Source organism: Lepidochelys kempii, chromosome 1 (assembly GCF_965140265.1).
Source record: "Lepidochelys kempii isolate rLepKem1 chromosome 1, rLepKem1.hap2, whole genome shotgun sequence".
NCBI lineage: Eukaryota > Metazoa > Chordata > Testudines > Cheloniidae > Lepidochelys > Lepidochelys kempii.
In genome coordinates this window covers 206,424,587-206,441,722 of record NC_133256.1, presented here as the reverse complement: position 1 = coordinate 206,441,722, position 17,136 = coordinate 206,424,587, and the positions used below count along the sequence as shown (strand labels likewise).

Sequence of the window (17,136 nt, the reverse complement as noted above, 5' to 3'; positions counted from 1 at the left end):
ATAGGACTACTATTGAGAAGGTGCTGCCCTCAACTCTCTCAGTCCTGTGTCTGTTAGTTGCAGTGATGATCACAGCAGCCATGGCAGGCCCAGGTGGAGAGGAGCTTGCATGGGCCTCACACTAAGGAACGGAGCAACCTGTGCACACTGCATCTAATTAACAAACTCCCCATTGCTGTCACTGATGGAAAGTGCCCCAAACACCACGGAGGGCAGAAAGTTAAAGAGGGGCCTGCAGAGCTTAGAAAGACTTGAAGGAAAAAACAAAAGGAGAAGATGAAGCCAGTACTCCTGGGGAAAACAAAACATCTATTTGGAGGGAAACCTGGGGAGCAGCATAGCAGAGAGCACGTTAGCTAGGAGTCTGCAATGCAATATAGCAGGGAAAGAGAAAAGAAAAGACAGCCAGTGCAATTTTGAGCCACCTGAAGATCATGCTGGAGGCAACTGTGCCTTTCTCTACAGTACTACCAATCCCCCAGAATACTCCAGTCACTTCTGGACATCTCACTCCCAGACACAGGTAAACAGCGAGCTGAGATCTCTTAGGTGCTGTGTAAGATCCTCTGAAGATTAAGAAGGGGCATTTAGTGGCTGAGGAGAAACTAGGGGTGGAATTGTCTCTTGTAGGAGACCACAAGGAAAGACTAATGCTCTTACCATCTCCCTTTCCTCTTCCAGGATTAGTGGCTCCCTTGTCCTTTCCCAAAGGCGCAGGGATTTATCATGAGATGAAGACACGATGTAGTCTCCGCTCGGACTGAGTGCCAAGCACCACACCTCCTGGTGGTGTCCCTACAGGTCAGAGGGAAGAGATGAGACAAGACCCCCACCAATTCTCCCAGTCATTAGGGGAAAAGAGCTGCCCAGGCCTCAGTCACTCTCTGAAACCCTTTACCTCCAGGGTCTGGATGTGCTCAAACTTATCCGCATCCCACTGCTTAATCTTGTGGTCCTTCCCGGCCGTGAAGAAGAGATGGGACTTGTGCACAAACTGGAGGGTCATCACACTGAAGAGTGAGAGAAAGGGATCGCCATCACACAGGCAGAAAAGGAGACAGTGAAATATCTGAAGCCAACACCCTTTCTACAGCAGCCCCCTCTCTGCCTGCCCCGTGGGAGCACTCTCTGGGCATTGCAGGGACTCCAGGAGGTAGGGGGAAGAGATTTACCAGACTACGACATCAGCTGTACCAGCCTCTGCTGCCTTCCGCTCTCCTGCGTGCTCTACCCCAGCGGAGCTCAGCCAAGCTTCACAGCAGGGCACAAGCACCAAACAATGAGCTGAAGAGCACCAAGGCTCAGCGCTGAGGAAGCGGGGAGAGCCGGAGCACCACAGACCAGTGCTTCAGAACCACTGCTCAGGAAGGTGCACCCGTCTGCTCTGGTGCCTACGCAGTGCCACACACAGGAGGCCAGGGGTCCACATCCCACCCCTGCAGGAGCACTGGAGAGACGTCACTGCCAGGGCAAAGATCAGTGGATCTGCAGGGAGGAGTCTGCAGCTCACCACACCAGGGCCTACCTGTCATCGTGAGCAAAGAGAGATCGGTGACAGTCGCCGAAGTCCAAGCCCCAGATCTTCACATTCCTATCAGCAGAGCCAGTTGCAATTAGGGCCCCGTCCTACACCAAGCAAGGCAGAGAGAAGGGGCATGACTGACCCGGAAGGAATGACAATGATCTCTGAGCTGGCCACTAGGACTGAAAAGTACATGACTAATGAGCAGGGGCCCCAGAAACAAGTCTCCGTCCACCAGGAAAGGACATACAGCTGTATTACATCCCAAAGCAGCCAATGGGGGACTGGGAAATGTTGGGGGCGAACTCGACAGAAACTTTCCCCCACCCAAAATTCACTTGTGGGTTCTTGTCATGACCTAATCCCACAATCCTTTGCAGCCAACAAAGGACTGTGGAATGGGTGAGGATTAGTTTGGGTCCTATCAAGTTCGGGTGGATAGTTGGGTGGTTTTTAAGTCCAGCTAAGAATCACCATTCTAGGAGGGCCCTGCCTAGCTCTATTCCCAAGCAAGGCTGTGGTCAGTTTTTAAGGCCACAAACATCGGCAGAATTCCAGAAGATCTTTTGTGAGCAGCCCCCACTTCACTCACATAGGAGATATCCATACAGAGCACTGGCAGCTTGTGTCCATACAGAGACAGGAAAAACTGGAAAGAAAGAGGAAATGGATTTATTTAGAAACACTGGGCATAGCACTTTGAAAGCCTGCTGCTCTGTCCCGAAATCCCCTACATTCAGAGGTGCCTGCGCTTCCAAACACCTTCACAGTGAAGGTTAGCAGCTGGCCTATGATTACAGGGAAGATGGCAGGCAGCTGATACTGTTAGAAACAGTACCCAAGATCACTGACAGATCAGAGAGGAGAGAGCACCCGTTCCTTGGCTTCCTTTGTGTATTTGTCAGCATTTTATGTGCAGCTCCTAACCATCATATGTTGGTCTGTTTCACTGACTAGCCCAAGGACCATCTAACTGCCAGGCACTATTCACAAAAAGGGAGTGTGCTCTCACATGCAGGGAGGCTCTCCTTCCTGCATTGGCTTCAGAGTTTGGCACCCCTGTGTTGACTGGAGGAGAGCTGTCAAAGGTGCTCTAGCCCCACCCGCAAATCTCTTCACAGACACAGGGAGGAGGAGCAAGGGAAAGATGGGAAGGGAGCCCACAAGGCACCTGCACTGAGTGGGGAGGGCACCACTGGCCTTGCCCTCCTGTGCAGCTAGATGTTTGTAGCCAGGGGAGGGCCTGATTCCCCCCCCAATTTAAATGCAGATTTCCCACTGAATTCTGGCCAGTGTTTGGTGGGATTTTGGTCAGTAAATAGGGACCAGAACCAGAAGTCAGCAGACTTCCCCATTTGTTATTACTGGCCAGCTAATTACTACATGTCCCCCTCCCACTCTCCCCAGCCTTACATTACTGCTTCAGGTACCATTCCCATGTAACAACAGTGACTGCACCAGGTAAGCCTGTAGCTCTGCTCCAGCAACCAAGCCACACCTTTCCAGGCAGCTGCCTCACTGCCCCCCACACCAACTCTCACCCCAACCCCTCCACGCAACCCAGGCAAGAGGCCACCTTCAACGTGTCAGTGTAGAATATTTTCACAGTGCAATCCAATAAGGAGATGGCCAGCAGCTTCTGGTTGGGGCTGTAACGCACACAGAGAACGTCCTCATCCAGCTGCAAGATGCGCGTCTGCTTCATGGAGAGCCTAGCAACGGCCAAGAAGAAAATAGCATCATTGTCCTTGCACACAGAGCGCCAAGGGTGTAAACACAATACACAGCCACCTTCCTTGGCTCTTGGAATGAAGCAGGACTGAAATGAGCCACAAGCTGTGCACATATGGATTTCACTGCCCCATCTCTCACTCACCTATACGGAGAATCTGACTGAGAAGAAGTTTCAGGGAAGCTGGAAACCAGTGACCCAAAAGTGACTTGAATTCAACACGGCAGGGAATAGATTCACAGAATGCAGCAAGCAGCACAAGGCCACTCAATCTCAGTTTGGGAAATTAAGGGAGTATGGTGCAATGAAATGAAGCAATTAAAATACGGAAGGGGGCTGGGGAATCCCATGAGAGGTTGTGAGTAGGACTCAACAAATCCTCAGCAACACAAGACTGCAAAGAACATGGAAGCCGGGCTGGCCAGAAAACAATTCTGCTTCATGAAAAGTTTTGGGCTTTCAAAAATTTGTTTTCAGTCAGATGCAGAATGAAAACAAGAACGTGCAAAATTTCTCCTGAACAAATGAGAGAGACCCTTCCCCAGAACACCCGATTGCCTGGTCAGGGCACTCACCTGGGATGTGGGAAACACAGGGTCAGATCCTGCTCTGCCTGATTTGGAGCAGGGACTTTGAGTGACTCGCTCTAAAACCTAGCGGTTAGGTAATTCAAGCCTGGGTCTCCCACATGCCAGGTGAGAGTGCTGTAAATGCTAGGCTGCAGAATGAATCACTGAGATGCTGTCTCACTCAGTACCATCCTGAACCTGAGAAACCTTCCCGATGAAGAAGTTTGCCAGAACAGATATTTGTTTCCACACATTTCAGTTTAGTCTCTCACACACACACACACAGAGCACGTGTTACCAAAGGCATCCAGGAACAAAACTAAGGCCAAACCATCAAGCAGGGAGAAGGAATGCAGAGATGGAATGCTGCCTCCAGAGAGGCTTTTTTCTCTCACCTCTTTTGTGTGCCATTCTCGTCCTTCACCAGCTCAAACTCCCAAAACTTGACACATTTATCAGCACCTCCTGTTACAAAGCCACGCTGAAGGAGAAAAGTTTAAAATTTAAGCAAGTGAGAGCACTTTCACTGCACTCAGGAAGAATAATACACCCAAAGCAAGGTCCTTACACTTGAAGAGCCTTTAGCTCTTCAGTTCCAGACCAGAATTTAAGTTCATAAGACCTTAAGACCCAGCCTAGACCTTAAGTTCCTACAACATGAAGGTTAAGAGCAGATTACACTGACCATTGGTTCAGTTAGAACACAGAACTTTTATTTACTGTGCAGAAGACACAAACACATTTGGATTTCAAAGGCTTTGGCAGACAGGGGATTTTTTCAGGTGGAATGAACTTAAGATGGTGGAGTGGGCAGGATAAATCAAGATGTAGCCTATACCAGCAGGCTGTCTCGTGTACTGACAACCTTCCGGAGCAACTTGACTGATTTGCTGTAGATAGTGGATGTGTGTGTATGCTCGTTGTGTAGGATGAAAACCCATTTGACCATATTATTGCACCTAGAACTTTATCAACCACACAGAAATGGACTGCTTGTAGAATCGCATTTCCATTACACCACTGGGATCAGTTATAAAGTCTTCCTACTGCTCTAGGATCTGCAGATGAGAAGTGTTCCAGAAAGACAATGAGCTGTCACTGTTTTGAAAACACAGAAAATGACACCCCACACTAAAACAGCAGAGGGCTATTGGTTTACTACCAAGACAGGTTCAGGTGTGCAGAACTGAACAGCAGAATGTTTTATAATGCCGAACAAAAGTGCGGAGGTGATAAACACCCCCCACATCAAAACCCTACAATGCCAACTTCTGCATCCTCAAAGCCACCCCTAAGACACAGGCTTCCTGAGAGCAGCGCAGACCTACCACTAAAAGAAAGTTACCTGGTCGGGTGAAAGAGAGATGGACCACAGGGCCCCATCGTGTGCTGCAAGTGTCTCCAGCAGACTCCCGGAGGCCAAATCATACAGCTGCAGCTTCCCTGTCTGGGGAGACAAATTAACAGAGAGCAAGTCAGCAACTTTATTCTGTCTCCAGTACATGCCAAGACAGCTTGAGATGCAGTGAACAGGTCCAAAGCCCAGTCTGCAGGCCTGTGCCGCAAACAAGGTGTGATAACTTGAAGCATAGCGTCCCAGAGACAGAACGATTTGTGATTAAAGGAGCAAGGATCCCAGTGGAGAACAAGGTAGCCAACAGGAGAGGAGCCCAGCTAAATTAAAGAGACATAACAGGGAGGGGGAACATGGGAGCTCTCAGATCAAAATGAAGTGTGAGAGGAACATCCTGGTGCCAAGGCAGAATCCTACTGGAGGAATGCACCAGCTCCATCTATGGACTCAGCACAGAGGACACATTTCTGACCTGCAGCATCCCCAGCTGTCCCTGGCCTGGAATCTCTACACGCAACTCCACTGATACACCTCACTCCTGACCTGCTGCACTCCAGTCTGTGGCCCGCAAAGCAGTAAATAGGCACTAGACACAGCCAATCACCAGGGACCCTGTTTACACTAGGGACATTTTCAAAAACATCCCACCATTGCTAACACCAGCCAGCTCAACCCACACGAGCTACACCTAGGGCAGAAAGGGCACCAACTGCCACAGGCACTTTCAGCACTAAGTGAATCAGACATGCTCTGAAAAGGGCTACAGGGCAGTGGTAAGATCACCAGGGACAGCCCATTTTCATTAAGGCTGCCCACGTTGCTAACACAAGTGGAGCTGAACCAGTACTAGCAATGGTGGAAGTGTTTAGGAAGGTTCCCTAGCCCAGTGGTTTTCAAACTTTTTTTCTAACGACCCAGTTGAAGAAAATTGTTGATCCCCACAACCCAACGGAGCTGGGGATGAAGGGTGTGGGACGGGCTCAGGACTGGGGCAGAGGGTTGGGGTGTGGGGGTGAGGGCTGCGGTGATGAGGAGTTTGGAGTGCAGGAGGGGGCTCCGAGTTTGGGGGGGCTCAGGGCTGGGGCAGGGCGTTGGGGTGCGGAAGGGGGTCAGGGCTCTGGGGTGGGGCCAGGGATGAGGGGTTTGGGTACAGGAAGGGGCTCTGGGTTGGGGGGAGGAGGCGGCTCAGGGCTGGGGCAGAGAGTTGGGGTGCCATCTTACCTCTGGCAGCTCCTAGGCAGCAGTGCAGCAGGGGTGCTAAAGCAGGCTTCCTTCCGGGAACCAGCCAATGGGAGTGCAGAGCCAGTGCTCGGGGCGGGGGCAGCACACGAAGCCCCATGGCCCCCCCATGTAGGAGCTGGACCTGCTGCTGGCTGCTTCCAGGGCGCAGTGCGGTGTCAGAACAGGTAGGGACTAGCCTGCCTTAGCTGGGCAGCACCGCCGACCGGGTCTTTTAATGGCCCTGTCAGTGGTGCTGACCAGAGCCACCGTGACCCAGTGCCTTCCATTCCATGACCCAGTACTGGGTCGTAACCCACAATTTGGAAACCACTACCCTAGCCTAGTCAGGGGCTAGGTCTCAAGGGGAGCTCCAGGAGGGAGCCAGTTACCTTAGTTCCTATGATGACCTGCCGATCTCCCGGGACGAAGAGCGAGCAGAGCGCATATTCGCACGCCATGGTCCGGATACACTGCAGAGTCGACCTGTGGGCACAAGCAGCATGCGAGATTCCATCGTTGTGTACAGACCTTGCCCCTTTAAATGAGCTGCGTTGCTAAAAGGCCTTTCATACCAATTGGCCTCTCTCTCATGCACTGTACAGGAGGCCAAAGATTACAGCACCACTGAGGGGGACAAATCCATCTCAGAGCCTGGCCCTCCAGCTCGAATGCTGCTACCCCAGCACAGCACTGAAAAGGTTTCCCTATAAGCCAACTGGGAACACAGTCAGCCCCCAGCTCATTCTTGTGAAGAGGGACAGGAGAACAGCCCATGGCAGCAACAGGGTACTTCAGCCAGGAAGGAGTACCAAACTGTGGGGTATTATGAGCCTGTCAGGGCACATGCTGAGCCCAGCAGGCTTGTGAGAGATTGCACTGGCTGGTGTAGGACAAGTGCCAGGTAGAATCAAAGCCTCCGTGCACAGTTTAGCCCATAGGAAGGTTAACTGCCCACCCAAGTACCTCTGTGATGCTAGATCCAAACAGAAAATCTATGGGATCCCCAAACCTGCTCCCTATACCAGAGAGAGAACTGGGAGACTGCTACCTCTCCCTCACAAAGTAACTGAAAACTGCTGACTAAGAGAGGGGGGAGCAGGGTGGGAGGAGTTCTCAGAGGATAGCCATATCCCAGGGGAGTAGCATTTGAGGAGTCAGTGATGGTGAGGGAGCTCTGCGATAGCATTGTGGGTTAGAACAGTGACCCAAACAGTCCAACGTCCTTTCTCCAACAGTGGCTGGCATCAGATACTTCAGAGAAGGCACAAGAAAACCCAAGGCTATGTCCATGGGTGAAGTTTTCCCTAGCCCCACGCAGTTAGTGGTTGGTTTATGTCAGAAAACACAGGATTAGAATCCCACGGAAAAATAATCAGCACATGTGATTTTTTTCACCCCACACCTGGCAGGTACTCTACAAGAAAGAGCCCGCAATGGGAGGAAAACGGCACCACTGCTAGCCCTTCCTCTGCCTGCACCTCTTGGAACACTCCACGAGACAGGCATCCTGACCCCGGAAACTTCAACACAGGTTCTGGTCTTGACTTGCTGGGAATGCCGCCTGCATATCCCCACCAAAGAAAGCCAGGCAGGGAGAACCACCTGGTACGAGAAGTGTCTGTTGGTGGAGTCCCTCAGGAAGCTGGTAAAAGAGCTGCAAGAGGTGGCAAGGACTTCATCGACAGGATGCACACAGACACATCCAGGATGGAGGATGCTAGACAACCTCAGATAACTACAGCAGCACCAGAAGAGGAAAGAGAACTAGCTACTCCACAGGAAGGAGACTGGTCGAGCCCACATCCGAAATGCAACAGAAAGACTGCTGAGGATCATCCGTCCCTCTGACCACTAACCCATGCTGCTCATCCATCTGGGCCCTAATGATATTGCCAGGTATGACCCTGAGCAGATCAGCTGTGATTACAGTGCTTTGGGAGCAAGGGTGAAGGAGATGAGGTCCCAGGGGTTGCTCTTGTCCTTCTTCCCAGTTGAGGGTAAAGGCCCAGGCATGGATATGCACAGTCTGGAGAGGAATGCAGGGCTGTGCAGATGGTGTTGAGGGGAGGGCTTTGGCTTCCTTCACCACTGGATGCTGTTCCGGGAAGAAGGACTGCTGGGAAGAGGTGGGGTCCACCTGACCCAAGAAGGGGAGAGTATCTCCACATGCTGACTCACCAACCTAGTAAGAAGAAAAGGAGTACTTGTGGCACCTTAGAGACTAACCAATTTGTTTGAGCATAAGCTTTCGTGAGCTACAGCTCACTTCATCGGATGCATACTGAGAAAGTGGAGAAGATCTTTTTATACACACAAAGCATGAAAAAATACCTCCCCCCACCCCACTCTCCTGCTGGTAATAGCTTATCTAGGAAAGCTATTATCAGCAGGAGAGTGGGGTGGGGGGAGGTATTTTTTCATGCTTTGTGTGTATAAAAAGGGGTGGGGGGAGGTATTTTTTCATGCTTTGTGTGTATAAAAAGATCTTCTCCACTTTCTCAGTATGCATCCGATGAAGTGAGCTGTAGCTCACGAAAGCTTATGCTCAAACAAATTGGTTAGTCTCTAAGGTGCCACAAGTACTCCTTTTCTTCTTACACATTGTACAATGTGCACATTGTAAGGAGAGTGATCACTTTAGATGAGCTATTACCAGCAGGAGAGTGGGGTGGGGGGAGGTATTTTTTCATGCTTTGTGTGTATAAAAAGATCTTCTCCACTTTCCACAGTAGGCATCCGATGAAGTGAGCTGTAGTTCACGAAAGCTTATGCTCAAATAAATTGGTTGAGCTCTAAGGTGCCACAAGTACTCCTTTTCTTTTTGCGAATACAGACTAACACGGCTGTTCCTCTGCAACCTAGTAAGGAAGCCTTTAAACTAGGTTCAAAGGGGGCAGGTGACAATCGCCTACAGGTGAGCACAAAGAAGGGCAACCTTAAGAGGTTGGATGTTGGGTGGGGAGACATGAAAAATTACAAAAGAGTCATAGGAGCAACAAGAGGGAAATCAGTGGGGGAATCTGTTCAACATCTTAGATGTCCTTACACAAATGCAAGGAGTATGGGGAATAAACAGGAAGAACTGGAAGTATTAATACATAAGCTAAATGATTACTTAATTGCATCACAGAGACTTGGTGGGATAAATCTTATCACTGCAATATTGGTATAGAAGGGTACAGCTTGTTCAGGAAGGACAGATGGGGGGGGGGGGGGAGGGAAGACTATGTTAATTATACATCAAGAATAAATACACTTGTTCTGAGGTCCAGAAGGAGGTGAGAGGCAAAGTCTCTGGGTAAAGATAAAGGGGGGAAAAAAATAAGGGTGACTTAAAGGGCTCTACTTTAGACCACTAAATATGGAAGAAGTGGATGAGGCATTTCTAGAACAGAAATATCCAAAACACAAGATCTGGTAGTAATGGGGGACTTTAACTACCCAGATATTTGTTGGAGAAGTAATATGATAAAACACAAAATTTCCAAACAGTAGGTGGAATGTATAGGGGACAACTTTTTGTTTCAGAAAATGGAAGTAGTAACCAGCAGGGCAGCCATTTTAGACTTGATAATGACCAACAGGGAGGAATTGATTGCAAATCTGAAGATGGAAGCCAATTTCAGTGACAGTGATCGTGAAATAATAGATTATATTATTCCAAGGCAAGGAATCAGTGAGAGCAGCAGAACAAGGACAAAGCAGACTTGAACAGCCTCAGAGACCTGGTAGGTAAGATGCCATGGGAAGAAAATCTAAGTGATAACAGAGTTTGGGAGAGCTAGCAGTTTCTCAAGGAAACAATATTAAAGGCACAACTGCAAACTCTCCCAATGCAAAGGATAAATAGGAAGAATAGTAGGAGGCCAATATGGCTCCATCAGTGATCTGAAAATCAAAAAGGAATCCTACAAAATGTGGAAATATGGATGAATTGCTAAGGAGTAGTACAAAAAGAATGGCACAAGCATGTAGGGACAAAATCAGAAAGTCTAAGGAACGAAATGAGTTACACCTAGTAAGGGACATAAAAGGCAATTAGAAGAGGTTCCTTAAATACATTAGGAACAAGAGAAAGATGAAAGAAAGTTTAGGTCTCCTACTTAGCAGGGCAGGGGAACTAATAACTGATGGCATTAAAAAGACTGAGGTGTTTAACACCTATTTTGCTTCACACTTCACTAAAAAGATTAATGGTGACCAGAATCTCAACACAATAAATATTAACAAGGGGAAAGAAATGTAAACCAAAATAGCCAAAGAATACTTTAAAAATATTTATAACATAAGAACAGCCATATGGGTTAGACCAATGGTCCATCTAGCCCAGTATGCTGTTTTAGATAAATAAAATGTATTCAAGTCAACAGTGCCTGATGAAATTCATTGTAGGGTACTTAAGGAACAAGCTGAAGCAATCTCAGAACTGTTAGCAGTTATCTCTGAGAACTCATGAGGTCCCAGAGTACTGGAGAAGGGCCAATATAGTACTTATATTTAAAAGGGAATCCAGGGAATTATAGACCAGTCAGCATAAGTTTGACAGAAACTTGGAAAGATACTGGAACGAATTATTAAACAATCACATTTGTAAGCACTTACAGAATAATAGGGTTATAAAGAATAGCCATGGATTTATCAAGAATAAATCATTCCAAACCACCCTAATTTCCTTCCCTGACAGGGTTACTGGCCTAGTGGATGGGGGGAAGCTATAGACATGACACAACTGGATTTTAGTAATGCCTTTGATACAATCCCACATGACATTCTCACAAGCATACTAGATGAAATTAGTATAAGGTGGGTCCAAAACTGATCGGGCCAGGGAAGCTAATGATCCAACCAACGGACTAAATTCGGTGATGGATACTGGTCATGTGCCACATGAAGAATGTTGTGCATACGCTAAGAAAAAAATTGAGAGACCATACTCAGAGTAGTTATCAATGGTTGGCTATCAGACAGAGAGTAACTAGTGGAGTCCCACGGGGTCAGTCCTATTCAGTATTTTCCTTAATGACTTGGATAATGGAATGGAGTGAACACCTATAAAATCTGCAGATGACATCAAACTAGGAGGGGTTGCAAGCACTCTGGAGGACAGGATTAGAATTCAAAACAACCTTAACAAATTAGAGAATTGGTCTGAAATCAACAAGATGAAATTTAACAACGTACAAAGTACTACACTTAGGAAGGAAAAATCAAAATGGGGAATAACTAGCTAGGTGGTGTTGAAAAGGATCGGAGGATTATAGTGATTCACAAATTAAATACGAGCCAACAATGTGAGGCAGATGCAAAAAAGGCAAATGTCATTCTGGGCTGTATTAACAGGAGTGTCGTACGTAAGACATGGGAGCTAACTGTCCCCTCTACTCGACACTGGTGAGGCCTCAGCTGGAGTCCTCTGTCTAGCTCTGGGCATCACACTTAAGGAAAGATGTGGATAAATTGGAAAAAGAGTCCAGAGGAGAGCAATGAAAGCGATAAAAGCTTTCGACCTGACCTATGAGGAAAGGTTAGAAAAAGCAGCCTGTTTGTCTTGAGAAAAGACAACTGAAGGGGGACCTGATAACAGTCTTCAGATATGTCAAGCACTGTTATCGATTAAGATGGTGACCAATTGCTCTCCATGTCCACTGAAGGTAGGACAAGCAGTAATGGGCTTAATCTGCAGCAAGGGAGATTTTGGTTAAATATTAACCCAAAAAACCCCTTTCTAACAATAAAGGTCAGCAGGTTCTGGAACAAGCTTGCAAGGGAGATTGTAGAATCCTCATCACTGGAGGTTTTCAGGAACAGGCCGGACAAACACTTGTCAGGGATGGTCTAGGTTTACTTGGTCCTGACTCTACACAAAGGGCTGGACTTGATGACCTCTTGAGGTGACTTCTAGCACTACATTTCTCTGATTCCATGACTGTAGATGTCCTCAGTATCCAAAGAGCTGACCTTTTATATACCCCATTAAACTCTTAGCCTCATGATATCTAGTGGTAATGAGTTCCCCGGGTTAAAAATGCATTTTTAATTTCTTGCCTTTCAGTTTCACGAAAGTAGTATCCCCTTGTCCTTGTATAATGAGAAAGAGTAAGCAGAGTGCCCCATCTACCTTCTCTATTCCATTTATCACTTTGTATTCCTTGGGATCATTCCCCACTACCATTTCCCATTCTCCCCTCTTGCCTGAACAGCCACAACCTCTTGGAGAAGGACACTTGGCAGACAAAGAGGAATTTACAGAATCAGAACACACACCTGTTCCAGATCTTAACAGATTCAGCAGCAGCCGAGAGGATGGCAATGTTGTCGGAGCTAAAAGCCAGTGTCCTGACATCACTGCGGTGACCTCCAATGGTTATCTTGGATGCACGGACAACTTGGGGGACCTGTGCTGATGGGGTCAGGATGTATGACTCAATGGTGTTGTTCTGGAGCAGTAAGGTGGCCTTCAGCTCTCCTTTCGGAGACAGAATCAAGTCAAATGACCTGTTTAAATGGACACAGAGAAGTCAGGGTCATAACTAGGAGAAACAAGATGAAACAAACTAAAGGAAAACACCAAGAACAACTTCTTGATAGGAGAGGCAGTCGGCAATGGAATAGTCTAACAAAGGCAGCAGCAGAAGCCCCATAGGACCGATCATTTAAAACTAGGAGGCAAGCCCCTAGAACAGGGGTTCTCAAACTGGGGGTCGGGACCCCTCAGGAGGTTGCGAGTTTATTACATGGGGGGTTGCAAGCTGTCAGCCTCCACCCCAAACCCTGCTTTGCCTCCAGGATTTAATGGTGTCAAATATATTTTAAAAAGTGTTTTTAATTTATAAGGGGGCAGTCGCACTCAGAGGCTTGCTATGTGAAAGAGGTCACCAATACAAAAGTTTGGGAATCACAGTCCTAGAGAATCCCTTGCAGGGAACAATCTCAATGGAAGGGGTGTGTGAAGACATTAGAGAGATATGGGGGTGGAGATGGACTAGCTGGGACCCTGCAGGCCTCTCCCCAGCTCTATGGAGTCTGAGCTTCTCATCTTTGCAGAAGAGCCACCTTTGTAAAATACAAACTCTCCCTGAGTCATGGCCCCTGCACTGGGTGCCTGAGCTGCAGCAATGACCCCAGGACAGGGCTTTGCACTCACTTGATTTTAGCAGAAGCTTTGATGCTAGTGACTCGTTGAATCTCTTCTTGAAGACTCATCTCAACGCTTCCTTCAGGCTCCTCTTCCTCCTCCTCAGACTTCTGTCTAGAAAGGTCAGACAACCACTTGGAATCAAGTTACCAGTCACTGCCAGTCCAGTCACAGACTAACATGGGGCAGAAATGTACAGACACATTCCACCCCCACCCCCCGCCCAAAAAAACAAACAAACTAACTGCAACCCCTCTACAAATGAAACTAGCTGGACCCTTATCCAGTGCTGACACAGACGTGCTGTTCTAGTGGAGGTGCAATGCTCTTCAGTGCAGACTTTGATGGGCAACAACGCTGCTGGCAGTCCTGAAGAAACCTCAGGACTCTTGCTGCAAAGTTAGAGAATAATGATCCTAAACCGTCTTATTAAGATGGCTATCAAACCACACCCTGCTATTCAGTGAGGAGAATCCACCTACTCCAGTAAGGTGAAATTGTTTATTGAAGAACAACAAAAAGCCACAGGTTTAGGACAGGAAGTGTAAGAGAATACTCTAACAAACTGAAACCACAAGGGCAATTCAGGGAGGTAGAAAGTAGATATCACCGCTGAAATTTGTTCAAGACATCAACTTAATTGCATCCCTCCCCACCCGTGTACTTAGGGCTTGTCCACACATGGAGTTATTCCAGAATGGCTTCTGTGCTTTAAATTCACACCCTACCTTAATCCAAATTAACATTCAAGTGTAGACAAGTCAACAGGCTGAAAGCTCTCAGCAGCAGGGATCATTGTTTTGTTCCGTGTCTGTACATAGCTCAGAAAAATGGGGTCCTAACTCCTAATTCTGGCCCTTAGGCACTACCAAAATATAAATAGATGTATCCTTGGTGTGCCTCAGATTTCCCAAGAAGTGAACTAACATTCACCTATCTCCCACAGCTATTGCGAGAAACCTGTTAGACACTGGGGGATGTATGAATGATGGACACTGGAGAAGCATAATATAGACTTATAATAAAAGGCTGTCCGCTAAAAGACAGTTTGCCCCAATCTGAACCTGGCACATACCACCCCGAGGCTCATGATCTGTAGATGTCAAAGTGACTCTGGTTACTCAGCCTAGCACCACCAGCTTTCACTTCTCCTGAGTCATAGATGGTGATGTACACGTGGGGCTTTACCAGGAGAATTCTGTCTATTCCCTCATCCCATTCACTTCTTGCAAGAGAATCAGATGGAAGGTGATTTTCTCGCAATTACTGGGAACAAAAAACAACCTGGCTCACACCAGCACCAACAAGCCAGGAAGACAAACATGTTAACAGCAGACTAACTGCAAACGGTTCATGATTCATTCATTCCACCCTCTCACTGGATGGGCCTTTTGTCAAGTCTCAGCATGTGGACATCATCAAGTTAGAAAAACAGAGCTTACTTGGTTTTTTTCTTTGCTTTTCTCATTTTCTTTTCCATTTTCTTGCAAATTTCATCCTCAGTAAGGACACAAAACACTTCCAGAACAGAGTCTGTTCCCTGGAGACAGATTCACAGAGTTAGTACTAGCAGCAAGTCGCCTAAGAAGCTGCTGCAGTGGAGAGTCCCTGAGACACACAACAGAGCCTCCTCTGTAGTCCACTAGCCAAAGGCCCCAAAGCATATTACTTACATGGCAGGCTAGGATCCTGCCTGTCCGGTCAGTGGCCAGAGTAACTACTCGGTCTCTTCCTTCCCGCATGATGGAGCCAGCTTTGTTGCACCTCAGGAGGCGCTACAAGAATACAGAAAGGGAAAACAATTGTAGTCTGGAAGGTCAAGCAAGTCTTTAGATACAACAATGAAAGGGCATAGTCTACAACATCTGACTAGCATCCAAAAGAGACAAGGAATCTGCACCAGCAAAGAGGGTGGGAACTAACAGCAAACAAACATTTGTGTGAGGCACAAATTTAACTTATGTTTCTTGCACTATAGCTGAGAACCAACTTTCTTTCGTGGACTGAAACATGCATCTCACTAACTGGAAGGGCATTTATCTGAACTTTTATAAAATTAAGGCACCAGCTTTTAGTTCCTGTTGCAGGAGAGACATGAGGAAGGTTGGGGAGAGAGATCATTTAATTACCTGCTTAAAAATAGAGGCAGAGAAACTTCCTGGAGGAAGGACATAAGGAACAGTTGTTAAGGCTGCGTGTCTAGCTGTAACTGAATGAGTGAAACTGAAATCTTCAAAGGATTCTGGAAGTGCCAGCAGGTGAGTGAGTGATCCAGAGAGGAGGAATTTAGTGAAAGGCTTTCAGGTGCAATTGACTTAAGTGGAAGTGGCTTCCCACAATAGGAGCTGATTCTAAACACGGCAGCACCACTCTCTGAGACCCTTATGACAAGGGATCCTCGAAATCCATTTCTCCCGGAAAAATGTGGAATTTGTGTTTTTACAGAGAATCTTTAGTTTTTACATTTTGTGAAAAAATAAAAACATGTATGCATTAACTATTAATCAATGTTACTGAAAGTACCAGTGACACTTATTCAATGCCTGCAACTTCCCCCTCTTGTAGTTGATTTTTTGAACGTGCTTTAAATTTACAGTGGAACCGCATATAGCCGATCTAATTGGGACTGGGACCAGATAATCAAAAATTGGGATAACCAGGAGGATTGGCAAAGAGCTTTCTATCCCTTATTTTAAGGTGGGGCTCGGACCACAGGAGCCCTGCCGCAGGCTGCCCCTGATGGTTCAGTTAATATGGAGAGCCAGATAACAGAGGCTTGGCTAAACACGATTCTACTGTATATCAACAAAACACTGTGTTCAGCTGATACCTATATATATATCATGGCTAGGGAAACTAAAGTTCAGCATTCCATTTTAATTGTGGGGAAACGGAGATTTTTATGACAGGTTTCAGAGTAGCAGCCGTGTTAGTCTGTATCCGCAAAAAGAAAAGGAGTAAAACCAGTCGGAGAAAACTTCAATGTCTTTGGTCACTCGATTACAGGCCTAAAAGTGGCAATTCTTCAACAAAAAAACTTCAAAAACAGACTCCAATGAGAGACTGCTGAATTGGAATTAATTTGCAAACTGGATACAATTAATTTAGGCTTGAATAAAGACTGGGAGTGGATAGGTCATTACACAAAGTAAAACTATTTCCCCATGTTTATTCCCCCCTACCCCCCAATGTTCCTCAGACGTTCTTGTCAACTGCCGGAAATGGCCCACCTTGATTATCACTACAAAAGGTCCCGTCGTCGTCCGTCCCCCCCGCTGGCAAGAGCTCACCTTACCTTATCACTCTCTTTACAGTGTGTATGGTAACACCCATTGCTTCATGTTCTCTGTGTATATAAATCTCCCCACTGTATTTTCCCCTGAATGCATCGGATGAAGTGAGCTGTAGCTCACGAAAGCTTATGCTCAAATAAATTTGTTAGTCTCTCAGGTGCCACAAGTACTCTTTTTTCTTTTTCTTTTTTTTTTGAGATTTTTATGGGTTTTTTTTAAATCACAGAAAACCAGGATACCTGGTTATGACATAGGGTACTGTTAATAAGTCCTAGGTGAATCAGTTTCAGCACTGAAGGGAGGCAAGTGG

The 17,136-nt window shown here is 47.0% G+C and overlaps 1 protein-coding gene across 5 annotated transcripts in view; it reads right to left on the bottom strand.

Moving 5' to 3' along the window:
• Window positions 1-17,136, bottom strand: part of WDR3 (WD repeat domain 3) — a 41,998-nt gene that overhangs the window by 9,415 nt on the left and 15,447 nt on the right. For all 5 annotated transcript variants that reach the window (XM_073310359.1, XM_073310377.1, XM_073310368.1 and 2 more), the window contains 12 exons: window positions 15,207-15,308; window positions 14,976-15,073; window positions 13,543-13,647; window positions 12,663-12,893; window positions 6,788-6,881; window positions 5,169-5,270; window positions 4,219-4,304; window positions 3,099-3,234; window positions 2,115-2,171; window positions 1,526-1,626; window positions 899-1,010; window positions 661-795 (listed from right to left, as the gene is read on the bottom strand). In XM_073310359.1, the coding sequence (XP_073166460.1) occupies window positions 661-795; window positions 899-1,010; window positions 1,526-1,626; window positions 2,115-2,171; window positions 3,099-3,234; window positions 4,219-4,304; window positions 5,169-5,270; window positions 6,788-6,881; window positions 12,663-12,893; window positions 13,543-13,647; window positions 14,976-15,073; window positions 15,207-15,308 (1,359 nt within the window). The remainder of the gene's footprint in view (window positions 1-660; window positions 796-898; window positions 1,011-1,525; window positions 1,627-2,114; window positions 2,172-3,098; window positions 3,235-4,218; window positions 4,305-5,168; window positions 5,271-6,787; window positions 6,882-12,662; window positions 12,894-13,542; window positions 13,648-14,975; window positions 15,074-15,206; window positions 15,309-17,136) is intronic.